Raw genomic sequence first — 22420 nt, 5'->3', positions numbered from 1 at the left:
TAAAACCTCTGGAACATATTTGTAACAAAGGGAATACTCTTGGTCTACAAAGAAAGATACTCATGTTCTTTAATGCAATGATTTTCAACCAGTTTGCCGTGGCACACTGGTGTGCTGTAAGAGGTAGTAAGGTGTAAGATGAGAAATTATTTATGAACAGTCTTTTTCTAACTTGATCTACATTCTTATTGTATTATATTATATTCTTAGTCCATTGCCGTCTGTCTTTTAGCCATTGCCATCTTAAAACACAAAGAACAATATTACTCCCCCAATTACTTTATATTTATAAGGGTGGATGGTTGGTGTAATTGATTGAGTGTCATCTTGCAACCCTGAATATCACAAGTTTGTGCCCTGCAGAAAGCAATCTTTTTCCTTAGATTTGGATAATTACTCTAAGGCTTCAAGAGGTAGCCGAATGGTTCAGTTGGCTTGATTGTCAGGCTAGGAAGCTGAATGTCATAGGTTCTAGTCCCATATCCACTAACATTTCAGTTATCTCTTTAATTGCATGTACAGAATCTTTTAACTGCACGAATGTTGGCCTAATTAGCACTACTGCTATTGAAACACAAAAATAAAAGGCTTTGACATCCATACTGCATTTTATTATTTCTAATAATTGAACATTGCTTCAAAAGCCACCTTTTATTAACGAATAATCTGAATTCCTCTTAAATGAAGCTAAAATCAAGTTGTATTAAGATAGAATGAATTAAAATGGAAATTATAATCTGTCCAGGGAGGACCATCATCTCAACGAATCAAGTACATGTACATATATATATATATAAATTATTTCTCCCTCATTAATTATCAATGCTTATAAACGGATGGGGTGGCAGCTATAGTTAAAAATGATCAATAAAGAAAATAATGATTAATGAAGTTAAATAACAATTAGTAATAATAAGAAATAATAATAATAATAATAAAGAAAATTACTCGCGATAATCCTTTCTTTTTTAACTTTAATTATAAACAAACTGAATGCCAGCGGCAGCTATCATTCAGACTGTTTATATATAAGCTGCATGTATATGACAAATCTATCCCTTTAATAAAGTGAACCATAGCAGTCTTGGGTCTTTTCATTTGTTACCATGGCGACATAGCTATAAAACCTATTTAAGATTGCTCAATCTTTTTTGCAGACATTAAACAAATTTATTTGGGACGAAAAAGTTTTTTTAGAATGGCAAATACAAATGCTGAGTGGGATATGCAACCCATACAGCTCAGCATCGGTATCTGGACATAACTGAAGTAGCAGCTCAAAGTGAAACAACATTTTAATTTACAGACAAAATTTGCCAATGTTCCGTTAGACAGTTTTTTAGCTATCTGTTGCCAAGGAATGTTCTATTCTGGCCATTACGAAATTTTTCCCATTTTCGACTACACACTGCTTGAGCCGAGCTTCTCAAACTTGGCTGCAATGAAAGCTAAAAACAATATTGAAAACTAGGGCACATTCTAGAACTTACCTTGACTGTGTAAAAAATTGGTAGAGGTTTGTGAAATCTCGGAAAAGCTTTCTTCACAGTCACTCAACTTGGACCATTTCCATCTATCGCCTGCCATAAATTTAAGCGAAAATCTTAGCATTTCTTGTGTAACATGTTTTGTTGGAGGTTATTTTGTGCATTACAGAGGGTCTCAGGTTGGCAACAATTAATCGATTGCCTGGCTAGGCTACCTGAATCTATCGAAAAAGGGGACTACACTGGCTCATCTACCTAGCTGAAGTCGGTCTTTCAGGCTTTATATAAAATCTGTGTTTTAATAAGTTTTGTTGGTTTCATAGTAACTGGTGAAGCTATGCATTCACAGTTATTTTTTATGAGCAACTTATTGTAGTTATACACCAGAGTTACTACCACAATTGTGGTATTATCATCTACTGAAATACAAAAAGGTGTTTTTTTGCTCACAGAATTATTTGATGTATATATGCTTGTGTCATGAATGAATGCTAACATAGGGCATTATGTAAAGCCAGGTTCCCATATACACCGCAAGCACTGGCGATAGCACCGCAAGGCCATCAGCAGTGAAATGTGAACCAATGCGCCGAGTATCGCCTGTGATCAACGCACAGTTCAGCGCTGTTCAAATTTAGCGAAGAGCCGCAAGCAAAACCTTCCCGAGATGCCCTGTACAGTAGCCTGTCTTGACAAGCTGTTGTTTTTGCGTAGTTGTCCCACCGTCGAGCGGCGAGCAACAACGGCTGGTCACAAGACGTACTGCACCTGATGCATCAGGTGCACTTATAAGGAGTTGTTCTCTTCCGTCTACGCAGCTCGGCTGCGATGTTATTCCGGTCGCTCCATTGGTAATCATAACGGATTTCACGCAAAAATTTATGTAGAAAAATTAAGATAAGAACGTTTAACTGGCGACCCCTCTCTGCAGTAAACTTTATTAGAATTTGAGAACTTAGGCAACAACAGCGACTAAACATGTCGTTATTTGTGTGCTCGGTCAGTTTTATTTCTATATTTGTATCAGTCCGTTTTATTTGTTCTTATGGATTTTATTTTGAGTTTATTTTATTCTTAAGTTCTACTAGTTTATCACAGAAACTGGTCTTTGGTTAAACGTTGTAATCTTGTTTTTTTTATACATAAATTTTTGCGTGAAATCCGTTATGATTACCAATGAAGCGACCGACATAACATCGCGGCCAAGCCGCGTAGACGGAAGAGAACAACTCCCTATAAGTGCAGCTGATGCATCAGGTGCAGTACGTCTTGTGACAAGCTGTTGTTGCTCGCCGCTCGACGGGGGACAACTACGCAAAAACAACAGCTTGTCAAGACAGGCTACCTGTACAGGTGAAGGTCAGCATTTTTGGAACGACATGGCGAGTGAACATTTTTTACCCTAAGACACTTATATTTCGCTCGTATTTAGTTTCGTGAGTAGCATACAGAGTAAAATTTCGATGCAACTTAATTTCGCAGCTCTGATAAGTGCAAAAATATAGTGATGTGAAAATAAATGCAGTGGAACAAACATAATTAGATTCCTCAGGTTCGGTTCACCGGTAAAAATCTTTTTTTTTAATTTGGGACTAGTTTGTAATTGTAAACCGCAGGTAGAATTGTGTGGCTGAGATCGATAATGCAATTTGGTCGCTTGCTGCCATTTGTTTCTTGGACTATCAATGAACAGAGCTATTTAATTCCGCGTTTTCACTCGTTCGTTATGATAGTTTAGTTTCGCTCATGAAATTTTCGCGAGAGGATGACTCCGTGAAAACGCGAAAGTTAGATGAGGCGAATACATAAGTGTCCTAGGGTATGCAAATATTAGCGATGCAGCTTTATGTGAACAGAAGCTGCCAAGCCTAGCAAGCGTTTTGCTGCGCAAGATTACCGCCGGGGTCCCGCAGCCGAAACGGGAACCAGGTTTTATTGGCAGCAAAGGTCAAACACATAAACATAGACTTTAGTTTTGGTAATCATTCCCTTAGTGTGCATTTTTAATGCATGAGGCAACGATCCCTCAAAAAGAACTAGTTGCGAGGAAGAAAGTGATGACACCTTATAAGCAAATTTTTAATATCAGAAGGCAGGCAGGTACAGATAAAAATCTTATATTTGCAGATGACTTCAAAGAAATATATGAAATGAGAAAGACTTTATTCATACAGGACTATACAGCAACTTTTCGCTTCTTGGCTTTTTGTCGTTCTACGGTCTTGTCTTTCGCCTACAAAATACGATGAAGTGAAGCCCACTGGTCCTCTCTATCTAGAGATAAGAATACAAGAGAGGTGTTATTGTTAAAAAGTCACTCACATGTAATCTTAAAAGATTTTATCAGGAAATATAAATACTTTTCTATTATTTGATATCTTGCTTGTTGCTTTAAATGATCTGACTGCCAAGAGGCTTCAAGATTAAAATCGACAAGACTTTATTGCGGTTAAAGCGCTCAGAAGAAAAAGACCTCTCCAAAAATGATGTCTCTTACGTCATGACCTCGCTAGTTGGTCTTCCTGTTTGTCCCCCTCATCATGACATCATCTATTGCGTTCGAGTCGCAGTGTTACACGTAATTATTGACACTTTATATTTATTCATGATTGTTAGAATAAGACTGCAATTATATTCTCAGATACATTGCTCTAGATGCCTCAAATGATTTAAAGATAGGTTGGTTAGAATGTGTCCTATTGTTTTCCTCTAAACGCTGAAGAAACATGAGTACTCAATGCTGTTAAGACTGAATGTTTATCACTTATAAACAATGTGCACGACTATAATTGACATCATTTTACCTGAGCGTTTTAACAGCAATCAAGTTTAGTCGATTTTAATCTTAAAACAAGCTGACAGGCAGATTACCTAAAATAACAAACAAATCTCAAATGATAGCAAAATGTTTATACTTTCTGATATCTTTTAAATTTTGATGATAGTGACCCTTTAAACAATAGCAAGAGGTTTTATATTATCCTCCTGCATTTCTGTTATTTTACTAAAATGATCATGGTTGAATCTGGCGGTAGAGCCTAAATTGCAGTGTTACTCGGAGAAGGAGTGCACAAAATCACAAAAATTAAAACAGAGGAGAAAAAATGCTCACAAAAGTGGCCAACAAGCACCCCTACATGAATGTAAATTGGCAGCAAGATATTTTGCAGTACAAAAGATATATAATCTATCCATAAAAATCTAAAAAATTGTGTGTCGTCTGTGATTCTGTGAATCGGTGCATCAAGCTATAGCTATTAAAATGTTGGATTGAAAAGCTCACTTCATGCTGGATTTGAACTCACGGAGTTTGTACCGCAAGGTTCTAACCATGCATTTCATCACTGAGCTACACAGTCCTTAGAAATCTATCGCCTTTACCATATCCCGCATACCCTTTTCTCGATTGCCCTTCGCTAAATACATGTACCTTATTAATTGATACATTGTGCCCACGGGTTGATGCCTGTGCTATAAAATAATTTTTGCTTGACTCTATGAAACACGATCGATGCTTTTTATCCTCGTCATACTAGAGAGAATTTGTTTTCCGCCATACGATATCAACAACAAATTCTCTTGAAATCAAACTTTGATGATTGTTATCCGTTATCTGTTTGCGGATGCATTATGGTAAAAACGGATTCGCAAACAGATAAAATGATAAATAATAAAATTTTAGTTATAGGTTTACTAAAATACATACAACTTCCTCCAAGAACTTTTTTAGTAAGCTAAACTCATTTAAGTTAGATTCAGTGTTTATGTTACACATCTGTCTCAAAGGTAAGAACTCTGCACGTAGTACATTGTACAGACCATACAGATTACATTTTCTTGCAGGTCATAACCACAAAATGCACTAAAGTTATTGTAGGTAACTATAATTACTAAGGTTAACATATTGTTCGGTTACTACTTTTTAATGATGATTTTGATGATTTTTAACAGGTGTTTGCATTAAATAATAACTATGGGTTTCTATACGATATTTCCGCCTTATGATGCTAACCCAGAAACGATCTAAAATCATATAATTGTATACCAAATAATTTTTCATTTTCATTATAGCAAAACCAACTATATTTAGCCATTACTTGCTAATGATTTCACATGTACATTTAAACACCTTTACAGTTTTAATTTTTCTCTCAATTTATTTCAACAAAACACTTCTTTCGTGATATGAAATTTAAAACTTACAGTTGTTTGAAAACCTTTAAAACTGTTTTATTTTTTTCTTAATTCATTTGAACAGCACAAAAATACTTTTCTCATGATATGAAGTTTAAAAGTTAGAATGGTAAATGTCATAAATGTTAAATAAAAATAAATTTTCTGTCCAAAGACCCTTTTATTACCCTGACAACAACGGGCATTCACCTAGTGCATATATAAAATCAAGTGTTTGTCTGTCTGTTGTTTGTATGTCCAATTAAAAGCGATTGGTTAGAATACGAATGCCAGCAGGCTTGCGGCTCGAAGTAAAAGTGGTAATCCAGCTTACTAAAATCGAACCCGTACGTTTAGATGAACGAATGTTAAGCCAAATGCACTAGCACTAAACCATGCAGCCACCTTGCCACAGCATGTAATCATTAAAGATCATGATCTCACACGGCGCATGGAACTGCTTGTACTCCATCTTTAAACCATAACTGTCATGAACAACTTTTATCGTATATTCTAGGTAAATCAGCCACGCTGATTCCAATTTTGTATTCAAAATAAAGATTGGCCCACTAACCTTCAAAGTAATTTAGGCTTTTTTAAAGCGTTTCAATATTCGTTTCGTTAACAACACAATCGGCATTACAAGCTCCGCTCATAAATATGTGACGAAACCTAGCTTTTTCAGGAAGGGAAGTTACGTAGGGGTGGCACAGCTAGTAATATTACAAAAACAAGATTATATTGCATTTAGCGATGAAGCTTCCAAAAGGTCAGTGTGACATCAAGCAAATTCACTAATCAAAACAGCTCACAGAGTAGCTCCAAGATAGCGCCACACAGTGATACCTGGCATGAAATAGCAATTAAAACTATCATTGGCTAACTAATAACGCTGTCCGTCATAAAATATCGGAGGTGGTTGAATCGGAAACATTGTGGATGGAACTAAGATTAATAACTGAAAAAAACCACGCAAGGACCCAATACTAATCTAACAAGAAACATTGCAAAAGGACCTCAGGCTAATAATCCAGGATAATCCTGAGGCTAATAATCTAGAAGCTCACCTCTGACACCAGATCTACAAGTTTTCCCTGTGATGCTAAAGTCTTCAACAACTCCACTATGAATGGTAAATAGTTGTGACGCCTACGAACATTCTCAACCTACAAAACATGGCCCACATTCAAAGATACGTAAACATTACCATTGCAACAGAATGGCGCAAATGATAAAAGCTGGTTCACTGCATCGACGTATCCCAGCATTGACGCCACAATACTTTGGTGATCGTCGGTGATAACAATGCTTACAATTTCACATCAAATTTCACAATTTCACATTTGCATCAGCAAATACTCCGTGATGTAGTGTTCTCGTTTCTCTTCTTACACTTTCGCAAAGAAACCTGTTTGTTTTCGCGTGCTGAAATCAAAAACAAGTCCCGCAGCGACTATCATAAATGGATATGAATAAATCAGTGAATTGCGAATTGCCATCGCTGAAACGGGTCACATTTGAAAGGCGGTTGTCGATGCTCGGCGAAATATCGGAAAAGTTTTACAACTGCAAACTTTCCCGACGTGTCTGCGATGCTTTGTCGAAGCCATCGGTTCACGGTTCACACAATCAACGATTGACGCCGAAAGGAAAACGCTGACGAATGGCGATATAGTGTGAACCAGCCCTAACGCAATGCCAATTGGATATTGGGTTTCAATCAACCAATTCCAACTCAAGCTAAATATCAATAGCGACCGATTAATAATCAAATTTGAGCTCATGTGATTGCTCTGTATTACAACTTGTGTCGCCAGCCAGCCTACCAAATTGATTTAAATTATATTCCACATAAAAACATCTGTTTAATGTCGCGAAACCAAACTCGTAGTTGTTGCATCGGTGTTGAAAAAGATAACAAACCTTTGACTTTTCTCGTTTCATCTTTTCCGTCTTTATACTATCCCGTAAGTCCTTGACCTCTTCACTTGATTCATCCATGCCAGCCTATCACAACAAGAAAAGCCTATCACATTGGCTAGATTAAGATGACTATTATAGTATGTCATTGACTGCAGAAACATGAATAGTGATAGCAGGAAAATGACAAGGGATGGATATAGTGAAAAACTATGACATTATTTTTACCCTTGTTATCTCCCCATACGTAACAACTGAATAAGCAACAATGTGAGTGGGACTTGAGGTCAGTACATATTGTATCGCAGCACGTTGTGATTGTACTCTAGGTTCGATTCCTGTGAGATGCAATCATTTTTTTCTGATGCTCTTAGTTGGCTTCAGACAGACACAGCTCTTATTAGAGTAAAGATTAAAATATTAGCCCAAGTTACTAGCTTAAGTTACTTACATACATTTCGTAGAGAAACTTAGCCAATTGCAACTACGTTAGCTGCGACTGTTTATAAGCAATTTTAAATCTTGAGCAAATGTGTAGCAATAGAAGTCAGAAATGTTTTTCAACAATCTGTTTTAGCTATGCCTCGAGCTGGAATTATTTATAAACCACATGCGCCATACGTGGTTGGCATCACTGAGGCAACACAAATATGTCGGAAAACATTGCAGCTGCCAAACTTTTCTGCACCCACAACAGTCTGTGCATGATGTGTACCACTTTTGTGATGGTGATTTGCTGTCGCAAATTATTTGATCTATATTTCCCTTCATAACAGTTGCTGAGGAACTAGTATTTTATTGTTTCAGCAACCATATTGTATAATAAGAATACTATATCTCTGACTATTTGTTGATGTGAACGTGGATGGGTTTGTGATAGTGTGAACATTATTATCACAGACAATCACAGATATAACATGGGATTACTGCCGATATACTGTGATACAGTGTGAACCAGCCTTAATCGAGATTTCACAGCAAGCCTGAAAACATTGAAAAGTGAATGAGGTGGAGAGGGAATGAGATGGGGGAGCTAACATGTGAGCGACCATGTAAACAACAACAATGGAGTGTGGGCAAGATGTTGAGTGGGCAAGACGTTGTGCGGGCAAGACAGTGAGTGGGCAAGACGTTGAGTAGGCGAGACATTGAGTGGGCAAGACGTTGTGTGAGCAAGACATTGAGTGGGCAAGACGTTGTGTGAGCAAGACATTGAATGGGCAAGACGTTGTGTGAGCAAGACATTGAGTGGGCAAGACGTGTAAGCAAGACGTTGTGTGAGCAAGACATTGAGTGGGCAAGACGTTGAGGGGGAAAGATGTTGAGTGAGCACTTCAGAGAGAAAACAATGAAGAGTAAAACATAGAGATATGAGTGACACTGTCCTACTAAAGATTAGTTAAAAAGAATTCCGTTCTAATAAAGAATGCTCGGAGGAGAGACCACTAGCGTATTTTTGACCAGGTGACCAATTAGGCAAATATTACAGGGCGAGGAGAACTATTTAATTTTCCGTCATCATGTCTCCACGACGCTGTTAATCAGCAAATTTGCACTCTCCACAAGATGGAAATCGCAAAAATCTACAAGTCAACCGAGTTTTATTAATCAAAGTTTCATTGAATGCTTTATGTTGCAAATGATGAAAACAACATTTGTGAATGGTGCGCAAGAAAATGTCGCCGCTATTTCATTTTAACCATTTTCCTCTTTTCATACTTATTTCGATTTGAACAGTTCCACAAATGCCGCTATGACCTCTAGTATAGAAATCCTTATATTTTTAACAAAGCCGCCGCCTTTTTAACAAGAGGCCCACGCCGGGTGAGCCTCTTGGAGTGGCCCACCCGGTGTGGCAAATGCCGGATGACCAGGAAAATGCATTCGTAATATGGAGATAGTCTTCTGGTAATCAGGGCCTTACAGGCTTGTGCCCGTTGAGTGAACATGTGGAAACAGAAAAAGGCCTGGGTGATAGGGAGAAACAATGAAATGAAGTAGAGAGGCATCACAAACATTTACAACTAAAAAAAATATAGAAAACAAATGTGAATTATATGCTCAATATCGGCAAGGAACCAAAGTTTCATTTGAACATTAAAGGTCAGTCTTAACAGATTCAGGTTTTACTCCAATGAAGGTAAACTAAAAAATACCACTTCTGTTTCACATCTTTGAAAATTGTTGTCCTCTCCATACCTCCAGGATTAGTAGAACACTTGAGTACATTGAAATTATTTTATCAAAATAACTGAAGTGTGTATAACCTCTTGCCTTGTGTTAAAATATTAGCCTTTGAGTAATTACAATGAACGCAATAACATTTCCAGCAGCCTTCAAAAATTAATCATGTGCTCCATCCACATTCTATAGGCCACTCAAATATGACCAAATAAAACAATTCTTTTTGGTAGTACCAACACGTTTTTTAAGACTGATATTGTCCGAAATGCTGTTTGCTATTTTCACCGATACGCTTCTAAAAATATAGAAGCAAATTCTGTCTTACGAATTTTGATGTTATTCCACCGTTGGTGATTTTTCTTGCAATTTTAATTAAAAACCTTTTAAGATTTACAAAGTCAAAATTAAATTTTGAAAGTTGCTCTCCCAACTGACACAAAAATCTAGATATAACATTCTTTAGTAGTCCACTAAGTTATCAAGCCAGTCGGAGCCGAGACCTTGAAATCTGACCTTAATGATGAACTGGCACAAAATTTTAGTAGATTTTACATTATAGTATTTATTTATATTATTTTACATTCGATATTAAAATCGACAAAACTTCATCGGTTAAAACGCTCAGTAGAGAAACACTTGTAAAACGAATAGCTCTAGATCGGGTACTTAGTTTGCTCCTTTCCAAACTGCCCTATAGTAGAGAAGAATGTATTGAGTTTTCCTCTTGGGCAATCATTTTAAGTTAGGCTTCTCAAGCTGCCTGCTAATTCACTATATAATTTGCCAGCGGTTGAATAAACTAATTTTTTGTTTTCGGGCAGCGCTGTCATTTCTCGAAGCCACCTGTTCAAAGCCAACAGCTGGGTTACCAATGAAAAAATCTATTACCACAGTAATGGAGGAAAGCTAACACGGTACACTGCGTCCCCGGACTACAATGTCCAGGTTATTTGCTTTTTTCGGCTTACGATGCGGAACACGATGTTTTTTCGCCCCTGATATACGACATTTTTTCGTCATACGATATTAACAAAAATTTCTCATGAGAAATTCAAATTTGACAGTTAGTGTGCTGAATACGTCGGAATAACAAAAATGCTGATATGCTTTTCGCCAAAATCCCTCCCACAATGCAAGAAGGTGATACGATGCTTGCTCTCGCTCTAAGTTCAGCATTCTTCGTGTTTCATAAATGATATTGTGAGAGTGAAAGGAAAATTAGTGAAAAGGAAGTGCAAGTTATTGTGCACTTTTGTCATTTGATCAAATATTCGGTATAAACTTTAATTCATTATTTGTATATATCTATATAACTACATATATACTTTTAATTCGTTAGCCATGGGCCCTAGGTTTGATAACAATGCTAAAGGAAAAAATAAGAAAATGATTACTATAAGTTCAATATAGTTACTAAGGCTTCGCCGTAGTAATTATATTGAACTTATAGTTAACCACCTAAAAATAAGATCACTATTTTTAAAACTGTCATTGACAGACGGGTGGCTGTAGACACATTAAAATGGGTGGTGTATAACACATTAAAATGAAAAATCATCGAAATAAGTGCAACTACTTGCCGGTTTCTCCATACAAAAATCAAGCCATACCTGTGAGTAACATATATGAAGAGTGGGCGAGATAAAGAGTGAGCGAGATGTAGAGTGGGCAAAATGAAAACTGGGCAAAACTACTAACGCATACCTGTTTGAGAAGTTCTATCTTTCGCTCAGCCTGGACTAGTCTGTCTGACACAAGGGCCATCAGATTGAAATGGATCTCGTCGGCAGCGTATCTGCCAATCCGCTGCTCTATCACTGGTTTTGCAACTGACAACCAATCACCTACAGCGCAAGTAAATATTAGTGAAACATCTTTATTTTTAAGTAAAGAATTAAGAATTAGCAATTGAAAAGGAGTATTACTAAGAAAATGAACTAATAGAAAAAGCCCATTGTTAAATACAGTTAAAAACGTTATTAAATAGGAACAAAGCCATTTACTGAATAAAAATAATAACCTGTTATTAAATTTTTGCTATAATAAGAGCTGTATCAGCCTGAAAAAAGAAAAAAATCTGGGAAAAAAGATTGCTCCGCACAGGAATCGAACTCATATGTTCGGATTTGAAGCCATACGTGCTACCACTGCACCATTCGGTCACCTTTTTTATCTAAGAATAACTGAGCGCATAGTTATTACACATGACAATCTCTCATGACACACGGAACTGCCGGGGTACCGGTAAAAATAAAAACCCCTAACAAATTATGCGCAATTTTAGTTTTTACCGCGTGACTAGCGTTCTATAACAAGACTAGATGAATGACTGGTGTTGCACGGGTAATAAAGTTTTTGCATGAAAAATTTATTTTCAAGTGGCTAAATGGTTTTTACCCAATGAATATGAGGAACTTAAGCTAGCTTATATCTTTACTATAATAAGAGCTGGGTCCATCCTCTGAAACCAGCATTAAGAAAAATATTGCGTCATGATTTCTCACGTGATCATGATCTTCAAGCGCATTACCTGAAGCGTACTATTTTAAGCAATCGGTCTTAAAGATTGACAGGAGTAATAAGCACAACTATTCCATAGTATTACCAGGTGGACACTTAGTGTAATGGATAGTACAGTTGTCTGCGGAACTGGAAGTGCTAAGTTCAATTCCAATGCGAAGCAGACTTTTCATTCCTACAACTTAGCTGTTATAACTGGACACACGAATGACAAACAAACACTGAGATTCATATATCCAGATTAACAGAACGCTTGGTGTTTCACGAGTATTAATAATATTTTGTATACTAAGCTTATTTTTAATTGGCCAAGTTTTTAAAGTTATAGTCGCACTTTCGCATGATCTAAGCATTTTAACCATGATCAAGTTTTTCGATTTGAACCTGGCAACACCCTTAGAGTGAGATCACCTCAAACATAAAAAAACAAACTCCAGCGATAGGAAAATACTGACTTTTTGACAAAATTTATTAAAATTTTGTGTAAGTTCGCCTTTAACACTCGCATAATAAACAATCAATTCGAATGCCACTTTGTTAACATTCAAAAAATTTAACAACCTTATGGAAATGGTTAAAAGATGATAACCTGTAAAATAATGTCTTTAACCTGACAGTTCTCCATTTGACATATATAATAAGAGTTTTGTAGAATTGCCCTACCGTTGATATACTTTAAAATGGAAAACTTCTACTTAGTCCAAGAAGTAATATTTTAGCTACACAATTATACCAAATTTGATTGGTTTAATAACAAATCAGGTAACTTGGGGCCATGTTTTTTTAGTTCCTTCCACTTGGAAGTCACTTGCTAATCACACCAGAACTATCAATCTGCAACAATCGTAACAGCTAGTGCAATGATGTTTGAGTGTAATAATATAAAAATACAATTTATGTTTGTATATCATAAAATATAGGTGCAAATTGATGTAAATTGAAGTGAATATCCTATTTAATTTACATTTTGGATACCGCATGGTTAAGGGTATGTTTCTAAATATACAGAGCAAACAACTCCCCACAAAAATAATCTATCTATTTGCATCTCTCTTTTGTTTGTTAACTATAGTGGTTTATGCTAGGTTCATAGCTTGCGAGTATTTAAGGTAAAATTAAACCACTAATTTGAAGATGACTCATTGCTGTTGTATGGAACCAACACCGAAACCGTGAAATCTACAATAGAACTACATATTTATGACAAATTCTTCCACTGCAATAAAAAAAAACAAGATTTTATAAAAGATGAAAAATTCTCGACACAAATTTTTTGCCGTCTTTAAAAACACTAACAGAGCTAATTCAAGTAGTCCAACGAAACCAGTTAACAGAATAAATGTTAAAATGTTTTGATCAGAAAAATTGTCTATTAAATCACCAGCTGTGTTTCTCATTGTAATTCAAAAACTGTAATGCCAAGATTGGATGGAGGGTAAATACCGCAAGTAAAAACGTGTCGAAACACAGGGCCGGCCACCGAAAACATTCCGATCCTCCTTGCCAAACCACCAGCACAGTTGGCCGAACACATTACATGCTGAAACAAGTCTCGTGACGCCTTAGTCTCGAACACAACGATGTTTTAATTAATTAAGGACAATAAAATAAGTGAGTAATAGACAGAAAAGGCTACTGGGGTTCTCTTACATTAATGAAAAACTACCCTACAGGATGAATTTATTCGCGGAGTTATATTTCGCGAAAATTGTCTTTTCATGCATATTCGCGGATGAATTTATTCGCGGCTGAAAACTGCCACTCTCTAGGAAAAGTTAACTCTATTGCGGCTAGTAATAGAGTTATTCTTACGCATGCGCACACCGCGCATTACGGTTTATATTTAGCTTACAACTGCGAGGCGATCATGTTAAGCTACGGTAAACAATTTTGGCTGCGTCCAGAGGTTTTCAGGAATATTCATCGCTTTGGAGGCCTTTGATAAGCCAACAACTTGTGGTAAGTAATGAGTTTTTCACATTTACTAAATTAGTTGAATTTTACTTTAGTTCTTCAGTAAAACGCAATACTTATTTTTTCCATCCCTACCGCTTCATTATTTGTTTTAGCGTGAGAGAGAGATTTTTCATCATACATCGAAGAACAATAATTGCAAGGGTGGTAGATGTCATTCTTAGAAGATCACCAATCATTCAGGGAGGTCTGGAAATTGAGGATGAAGTGACCGCATCTACTTACGAGAAGAATATATCTGTTTTTAAAAAAGGAACAAAAACGCCTTTACGAGCACAAATCTTTGGCCAACCGGCAGAACTTTGCAATAGTAAGCCACGAAGAGAGTTCTGATAACTTCCTTACCAGCCATGTCGTAGCGAGAGAATCGCCTTCAACATCTACCCAAGACAGTGACAGCGACAGAGCTGCTATTACCAAAATAACTAGTCAGAAAGCACCATTACATGCTAGTATTCACATAAGAGTACCAGTTTAATTTTATTGCTAGACAACCGCCATATGGACTAAACTGTTTATATTTACTCCATTCATCGTTTGTAAAATTTTATTTGAAACATTTTATTTGTACACTCAAGTTTGTAATAAATTATAATATATCTATACATGAAATAAAATATATAATTTAATCATGTTTGCTGCAGCGATATCAAGGAGTTGTAGTCGATAAAGGGGTCTAGGTTGACTGGTTGCTTCTCTGCCAATATTCCTGCCTTGATGAATATTACTACTTGTTTCTAGTTTTCGTAATCGGAGTAGGTTGTTTCATTCTCAATCTGCAGTAACCACAAAAAAGAAAAAATATTAACGAGTGTTAAGGAAGTACAAAAACAATAGCTGAAGTATTTAATGAAAGCGATCAGTTTTTAAACAAAAGAATTAACTAATGCAGTTGATTATGGAAAAATGTATCTGCACTGCAAATCAAATACATACCATAAAGCCCAGATCAGAATCATGATCGTCCTTTACTTCGGTATTAGATATTGATGGAGTTGATTCTAATGTAAGACTAGGAGAGCTTTTTTGCGATGACGAAGCCATGCCGAAGAACTTGTGAAAACCTTGAATAATTTTGTAAAGTTTGATGCAATGGCAATAAAGCTCGAAGCCTGGCGATGATTTTAAAGAAGTTTTGGAACTCGGCTACGTTTAGTACTTCTGCCTAGCGGCTATTTTCGCGATGACGCCATTCTGCATATCTTGTGACAACCTCGAATAATTTTGTAAATAAATGTGATGCATTGGCAATGGTGTTAGCTCAAAGCTCAGGCAATGATTTTACAAATGTTTTGGAACTCAATTACGTTTAGTATTTACATTAAAAACTAGGCTAGCGACTAGTTTTCAATTTGATGCAGTAGTTATTCTCTCTTGTGATTAAAAATATAACTAATTATTCACGGAATTTAATAATTCGCGGGATTGACTGTTCGCGAAATTGCGAATTTTTTTGACCAACGAATATTTTCATCCTGTAGGGTAGGACAACCGCAACTAACCTTTTTCTGGGATAGCTCCATGGTCAATTGGTCCTTCTTGCAGACCGTCCAGTTCATACAACCTCCCGTTTACTGGTAGGTAACCCACAAAATGGAAGACATCATCATCAGGTTTTGAGGACTTTTCATCTAATTCAAACAGCTGTTGCCTATATGATAGAATGGACATTATAAACCGGATAAGCATGCCGAGCAATAAACATTGCGGGCGCCCTATGATGGAGTTATGAGTACGCCCTATGAGTAAGCATCATGGTATTTTCCATATCATCACATCGTGGAATTCCCAATACCATCACACCATGGGATTCCATTGAAAAGATGCCATTAAATATTTTGAATTTAATCAAGAAATCTTTTAATAAGTGGAGCCATGGGAAGATTTTCTTAGAATATGACTCAATCAATAGTAAGTTTCACAAGCAGTTTATTCAGAAGTAAATGCATTACAAAAGTTCATTATTTGAATGTTTTGTTATTATAAAAGTTGATAACAAAAAAGCACGCTGACACTGTCCACTTATGAGGCCGTCAAATGAGAGAGCCTTAAAGTGACAGCAACGCATTACTCCCATAAGCATGATGGAGTTTCCATCACAGATTTCCAATGAATTTGTATAATGGAATTCCCATGATGATCACAACATGGAATTTCCATGCCATGGTTGAATTCTAATCTGGAACTTTTTGAATAAATGAAGATAGAGAAAGCTATTTTTTCTGAATCATTCAATTGTAACTTTTACTCTGGGTTGATTCAAACATAAATTTAGTGTGAAAATGTCAGTATTTGAATATTTCATAATGAAAACAGGACACCACAAATAAGCATGATGTCAACTCACAGAAGCCATTGGTACAATTCGGTACAAGTCGAAATATCAAATGTGACACCAGGGCATAACTATATCGACATTTTGCAAGCAGATGAGATCACCTAATTATCATCAGATGACTGGGTAAAGTGGATGATGCTATTCTAACTGGTGATCAAAGCATCATGTAATTAGATAGCTATAACAAAACAGATGCTTCAGATGACATAAAAGCCAATGGTTATATGTAAAAGCCTCTGCTGCCTAAACAATACGAATTACAAGACTAAGAGTTATACGATTGAATAGCACAGGAGCAAACAATTCCAGTGACCCACAGTTCTGAGTTAGTAGACAGGTCAATAAAGTATTGTGATCTACTACATGACTTGTTGCAGATTCCAAGGAGGCACTTGTGTGGAAAGCGCTTGAGGCAGGTGCTTGAGTACAACAGCACATGTTTCAACAAGGAAGGACAACTCACCGACTAAAACTATTGTGCACTTCTCTGATGTTTTCAGAGTTGCTGATAGACAGCCCCTTCATTTGAGGGTCAAATGACATGGTGAAATCGCGCAGCTCTGTCAGAGTTGATCCTAGCGAGACGTCTTTGTGCTCAACATTGGCTAGGATGTTGATGATGGCTTGACTAGCGCATGCGTTGTTGATAACCTATAAAATATTAAAAAAATAATAAATGTGACAAACTCCACTAGTAAATGTAACCTCAGTACTACAGGTTGTCTATTAGCCCATGCAGCGATAATCGTTACTATAATAAGAGCAGTGCCTGCCAGAAACCATGCTAACAGCCTTAGGAAAAAATTGTCTAGCGCAGGAATTGAACTCAGATGTTCCATTGCAGACCAGTGCTCTAACCACTACACCACTTGGCCACTTCCTGGAATAATTATGCACATACTGTATGTGCATAATTATTCCAGGAATGGCCAAGTGGTGTAGTGATACTCATGATGATCTCTCACAGTGCACGAGACTGCCAAGCATACTAGTCTATATATATATATATAAAATATATACATAATATATATAATATTTATATTATATTATTATATTATATATATTATTATATATTATTAATTATATATTAATAATTATATATTAATAATTATTAATTATATATTAATTATATTATCAATTATATTATATATTATATTAGATTTATAAATATAATTTATATACATATAAATCTAAAGGCTTGTCTGTCGTCGTCTGTCATTCAATTGTCTGTCCAATTATAGCGATAAAGTTTTAGCATCAAAATATCATTTTCATACTGGATTAGAATTCACGACCCTCAAATCGCAATCCTGAATAAAACAAAACAAATAAATAAAACAAAACAAGCGTGCATAACCACCAGGCTAATCCATTCTTATCACATCCATCGCTCTTATCATATACTGTATTTCCTTTCCGCAATTGCACACGCTAAATGTGAACTTTTTATTATTAATTAATACAATGTGTCCATTGGTTAAGTTTTTTCCCGCCTCACATTATGAAACCCGATATTTTGCGTCCTCACCATTTGAGGGCAATTTTTTTTTTACTTTTTCCGCCATACGATAACAACAAATATTTCTCTCAAAATTAAAATTCCCTGATTACGACGAAATAACGAAATTGTTCATATGCCATTCGCTGATATCCCTTCCACAACGCCTGAAAGAGATATATGATGCTCGTTATCTCAGTTCAGCGTTATTTGTTGTAAGTTATAGTAAAAACGAATTTGAAAACAGACAAGTGATAAAATTTTAGCCTATTATAAAGTTGAAGTTCAGTTTAGTAAACAACTTAGCTTTAAGTATGTATTTAGTAAGCTAAATTCATTTAAGTTGAATTCAACATTTATGTGATACGCCTATCTCAAAAGTAAGAACCCCAACAGTATGTACTGCACGTAGTACATTGTAATGTTACATTTTCTTGCAGTTCAAAACCACCAAATACACTTAAGTTACTGTAGATCACTATAGTTACTCAAGTGAACATATAATTTTATTACTCATTTGTATTTAAGTACAGTGCGTATATATAAAACTTTGATGATACCAGGGGATGTTTGCATTACGTAGATATGTACTATGGGTGCCTATACTACTCTATACAATATTTTCCCCTTACAGTGTCAACACTGAAATGAATTAAAATCATATAATTGCACACCAAATAATTTTTTATTGCATTCATAGCAAAACAAATTTTTTTTACCCATTACTTGCTAATTAATTCACATTTCAACCCCTTAACAGTTGTTTTATTATTATTTATTTCAACAAAACACTTTGTTCGTGATATGAAATTTAAAAGTTACAGTTGTTTGAAAATGTTCGAAAACCTTCAAGATTCGGCCACATTTAACGATTTTTTCGTTAATTCTGACTGAAATCACGAAATGAACGAATAACACAGAATTATTGGGCCGAAATTCACAGAACTGTCAGAGTTGTGCATGTACACCGAAATCGTCGACAAACTGCTTTTAATTGGCTAAACTAATTATTAGCGAGCACGATTCTAGCAGCTTTCGCTATTGGTATAGTCTGCGAGGCATAAAATGTGACACGCAAAAAATACTAACGCAATTCGCCATACTAAATACGATGCAATTGACTTAATTGCGCTAAATATGGCAACTCTGTATAAAACGGAAATTTTGCTACTAAATAAAAATTGTTATTATTCAAAAGAAACGATTTTTAGCCATAGTGTATGAACGATAAAAAACCAAAAATAACGCAATCTAAGCAGTTACATCGCATGTACTATGTTGAATTGCACTCGTACTTATATTGTGTGTCATAATATGTTTCTTGGACTATGCCAATTGCGAAAGCTGCTAGAATCGTGCTCACTAAAAATTTGTTTAGCCAATTAGAAGCAGTTCGTCGACGATTTCGGTGTGCATGCACAGCTCTGACAGTTCTGTGAATTTCGGCCGAATAATTCTGTGTTTGTCGTTCATTTCGTGATTTCGGAAAGAATCAACAAAAAAAGCGTTACGTGTGGTCGGCCATACCTTTACAGTTGCTTCAATTTTTCTCTTAAATTATTTGATTTGCACAAAAAACTTTTCTCATGATATGAAGTTTAAAAGTTAGAATGGTAATTGTTGTATATGATGAATAAAAATAGATTTTCTGTGCAAAGACTTTTTTATTACCCAGGCAACGCCGGGCATTCAGCCAGTCTTTACTATAATAAATTCAAGTTCAATTCACCGCACAAGAATTTAACTTGAATTTTCATTCACCTGACCAGCCAGACATGCTACCAACCCGGCCACACTCAGCCACCTCACTGCTTGGGAGAATAATTGTTCACATAGCTATTACACATGAAGATCTCTCATTGGACACGAAACTGGCAGCGTACTAATAAGTGACAGAAATGCAATGTAAGTACATCTATCACCTTATTAATCTGGTAAGTGGTAGTTTGTTCCGCTCATGAACATTTCTACCAGTGTCGAGAGGTACCAGTATCGTCTTATTCAAAGTTTTGATGGATAGCTTCTACTGGAACAGTAATCTGGTAAGTGGTAGTTGTTCCGCTCATGAACGTTTTAAGTGACACTGGAAAGGATTTAGCTTCTACAAGTTTTTAGGAATTTAAAGCGAAAAACTGTCTGACCAAATCAAATATCAAAATATTTACAAGGTTATTTTAAACTCTCAATCAATGTACGATTTAACTTTGTGTTTGCAAGCCAAGAAAAAGCTAAAACTGCACTGAGTCTTAGTTTGAGGAGTAAAACATAAAAAAAACAGACATCTGTTTTAGGGGTAAAACATGAGATAATACACCCTTGTTTTAGGGGTAAAACGTCCAATAATACACACCTGTTTTAGGGGTAAACAACCATCAAATAATACGCACCTGTTTTAGCTTTAAACCAACACATAATACACACCTGTTTTGCAAAATAAATATGGTCTGCAGAGCCATCAGTCACGACTTTTCCATCTCTGTGAACATCTGTTTTCCACTTGAACAGAAATATCAACCCATGTACAGGCCTAAAAATATAAATCAAAAGCCACGACTAATATCTATAGTTTACAAACTGAATAAATGAAAATTGACAAAAAGATATCTAAGGCCCACTTGATGTCGGTAGAAATTTAGTTGGCAAAATGGTTTAACAGAAAGACAATGGTTTGGAAGATGAAGACAATGTGAGAAAAAAACAATATAAATTATATATGAAAATGAGTAAACTAATTGTATTTATATATATATTTCTCAAAGTTTGTCATCTGTTTTCTGTCGATTGTTCTTAGGTATGTCCAGCTATAGCTATTAAAATCTTGAAATTGAAATTCTGTAGTCTGATGACATAGAACTCACGGAGATTGCGTTCGCAAGTTTTTTTGACAAGAGCTCTACCATTGAGCTACATATGGTATATTGATCAAGACATTATCATATGCCGTATAGCATATGCACAAGCTAAATGGCGTAATATTTGAAACTATGAATTCTATGAACTCTATGAAACACGATGCTATTTTGCGTCTTCGTGAACTTCAATTTCCAGCTTTCTGGAAGGTTCAGTTACTAAGTCGCAGTGAAGGTCAATACTTTTCACACGAAAAATTTTATTATCTCGAGTAGGAATGGCCTCTACATTCTCTCACCTTTTGGTCAGACAAACACAGTCCGATATCCCAATTTTACATTTGTACCAGTGTCGAGAGGTACCAGTATCGTCTTATTCAAAGTTTTGATGGATAGCTTCTGTTGGAACTGTAACCTTTTTTACACATACCCACACACACTTCTATGCAAGAATTGTTATTATTAATTCAGCATACTCAGGATTTTTATTTTGTTTTCTCAGTTCGTGTTAATTGCATCATTACCGAATCATCTTTTATTGAATTCGTAGCAAAACAGATTTTTTTAAGCCATTACTTGCTAATTATTTCACATTTACATTTAAACCCTTTTATAGTTGTTCTATTTTTATTAATTTATTTGACATGCACAAAACATTTTCCTCATGATATAAAGTTTAAAAGTTACAGTTGTTTGACAAAGTTTGAAAACCTTTACAGTTGTTTTTATTTTCTCTCCTAATTGATTTCAACTACACAAAACACTTTCTTATATGTCCATGTAGTTTGAAAGTTAGAATGGCAAATACTATTCTACGTTAAATACAAATCAATTTTCTGTTCAAAGATTTTTTTATCACCCGGGCAATGTCGGGTAGTACAGCTAGTAAAACTATATGTTCAACAAAATAGATTTTTTTTGCTGGCAAATGTCCGAATTTTGCAAAATGATTTCCTTCAAATAGCCCTTGATCAGAGCTGTGGTTATTGAAACATGATAGGTTATGGGAAACATTGAGCGTACATACATAGATGCTAGATATACTAGCTGTGCTATCCAGCGTTGCCCAGGTAAGAGAAAAATCTTTGGTCAGAAAATTGATTTGTATTTAACATATAATAACATTTGCCATTCTAACTTTCAAACTACATATCATGAGAAAAGTGTTTTGTGTAGTTGAAATAAACTAAGAGAGAAAATAAAAACAACTAAAGGTTTTCAAACTTTGTCAAACAACTTTTAACTCATATTTTCTCATATCATGAGGAAAATGTTTTATGCAGGTCAAATAAATTAAAAAATTAAAACGACTTTAAAAAGGTTTAGATGGAAATGTGAAATAATTAGCAAGTAATAGTTAAATTATGTCGGTTTTGCTACGATTACAATGAAAGATGATTTGGTGATGATACAATTAATACGAACTGAAAAAAAAACAAAGTAAAATCCTGAATATGTAGAATTAATAATAACAATT

General features: G+C 35.6%; 1 protein-coding gene across 1 annotated transcript in view; it reads right to left on the bottom strand.

Moving 5' to 3' along the window:
- Positions 1–3588: 3588 nt before the first annotated feature.
- LOC137398502 (ubiquitin carboxyl-terminal hydrolase isozyme L5-like) overlaps positions 3589–22420 on the bottom strand; it is a 28598-nt gene continuing 9766 nt past the window's right edge. The window contains exons 3-9 of the mRNA XM_068084619.1: positions 20516–20621; positions 17060–17247; positions 15761–15909; positions 11469–11608; positions 7584–7667; positions 6728–6826; positions 3589–3720 (exon numbers count right to left, since the gene is read on the bottom strand). Coding sequence (XP_067940720.1) covers positions 3664–3720; positions 6728–6826; positions 7584–7667; positions 11469–11608; positions 15761–15909; positions 17060–17247; positions 20516–20621 — 823 coding nt within the window. The 3' untranslated portion in view covers positions 3589–3663. The remainder of the gene's footprint in view (positions 3721–6727; positions 6827–7583; positions 7668–11468; positions 11609–15760; positions 15910–17059; positions 17248–20515; positions 20622–22420) is intronic.

This window comes from Watersipora subatra, chromosome 6 (assembly GCF_963576615.1).
Source record: "Watersipora subatra chromosome 6, tzWatSuba1.1, whole genome shotgun sequence".
Taxonomy (NCBI): Eukaryota; Metazoa; Bryozoa; class Gymnolaemata; order Cheilostomatida; family Watersiporidae; genus Watersipora; species Watersipora subatra.
The sequence above is the reverse complement of the archived record's forward strand: the minus strand, read 5'-3'. Positions and strand labels throughout refer to the sequence as shown.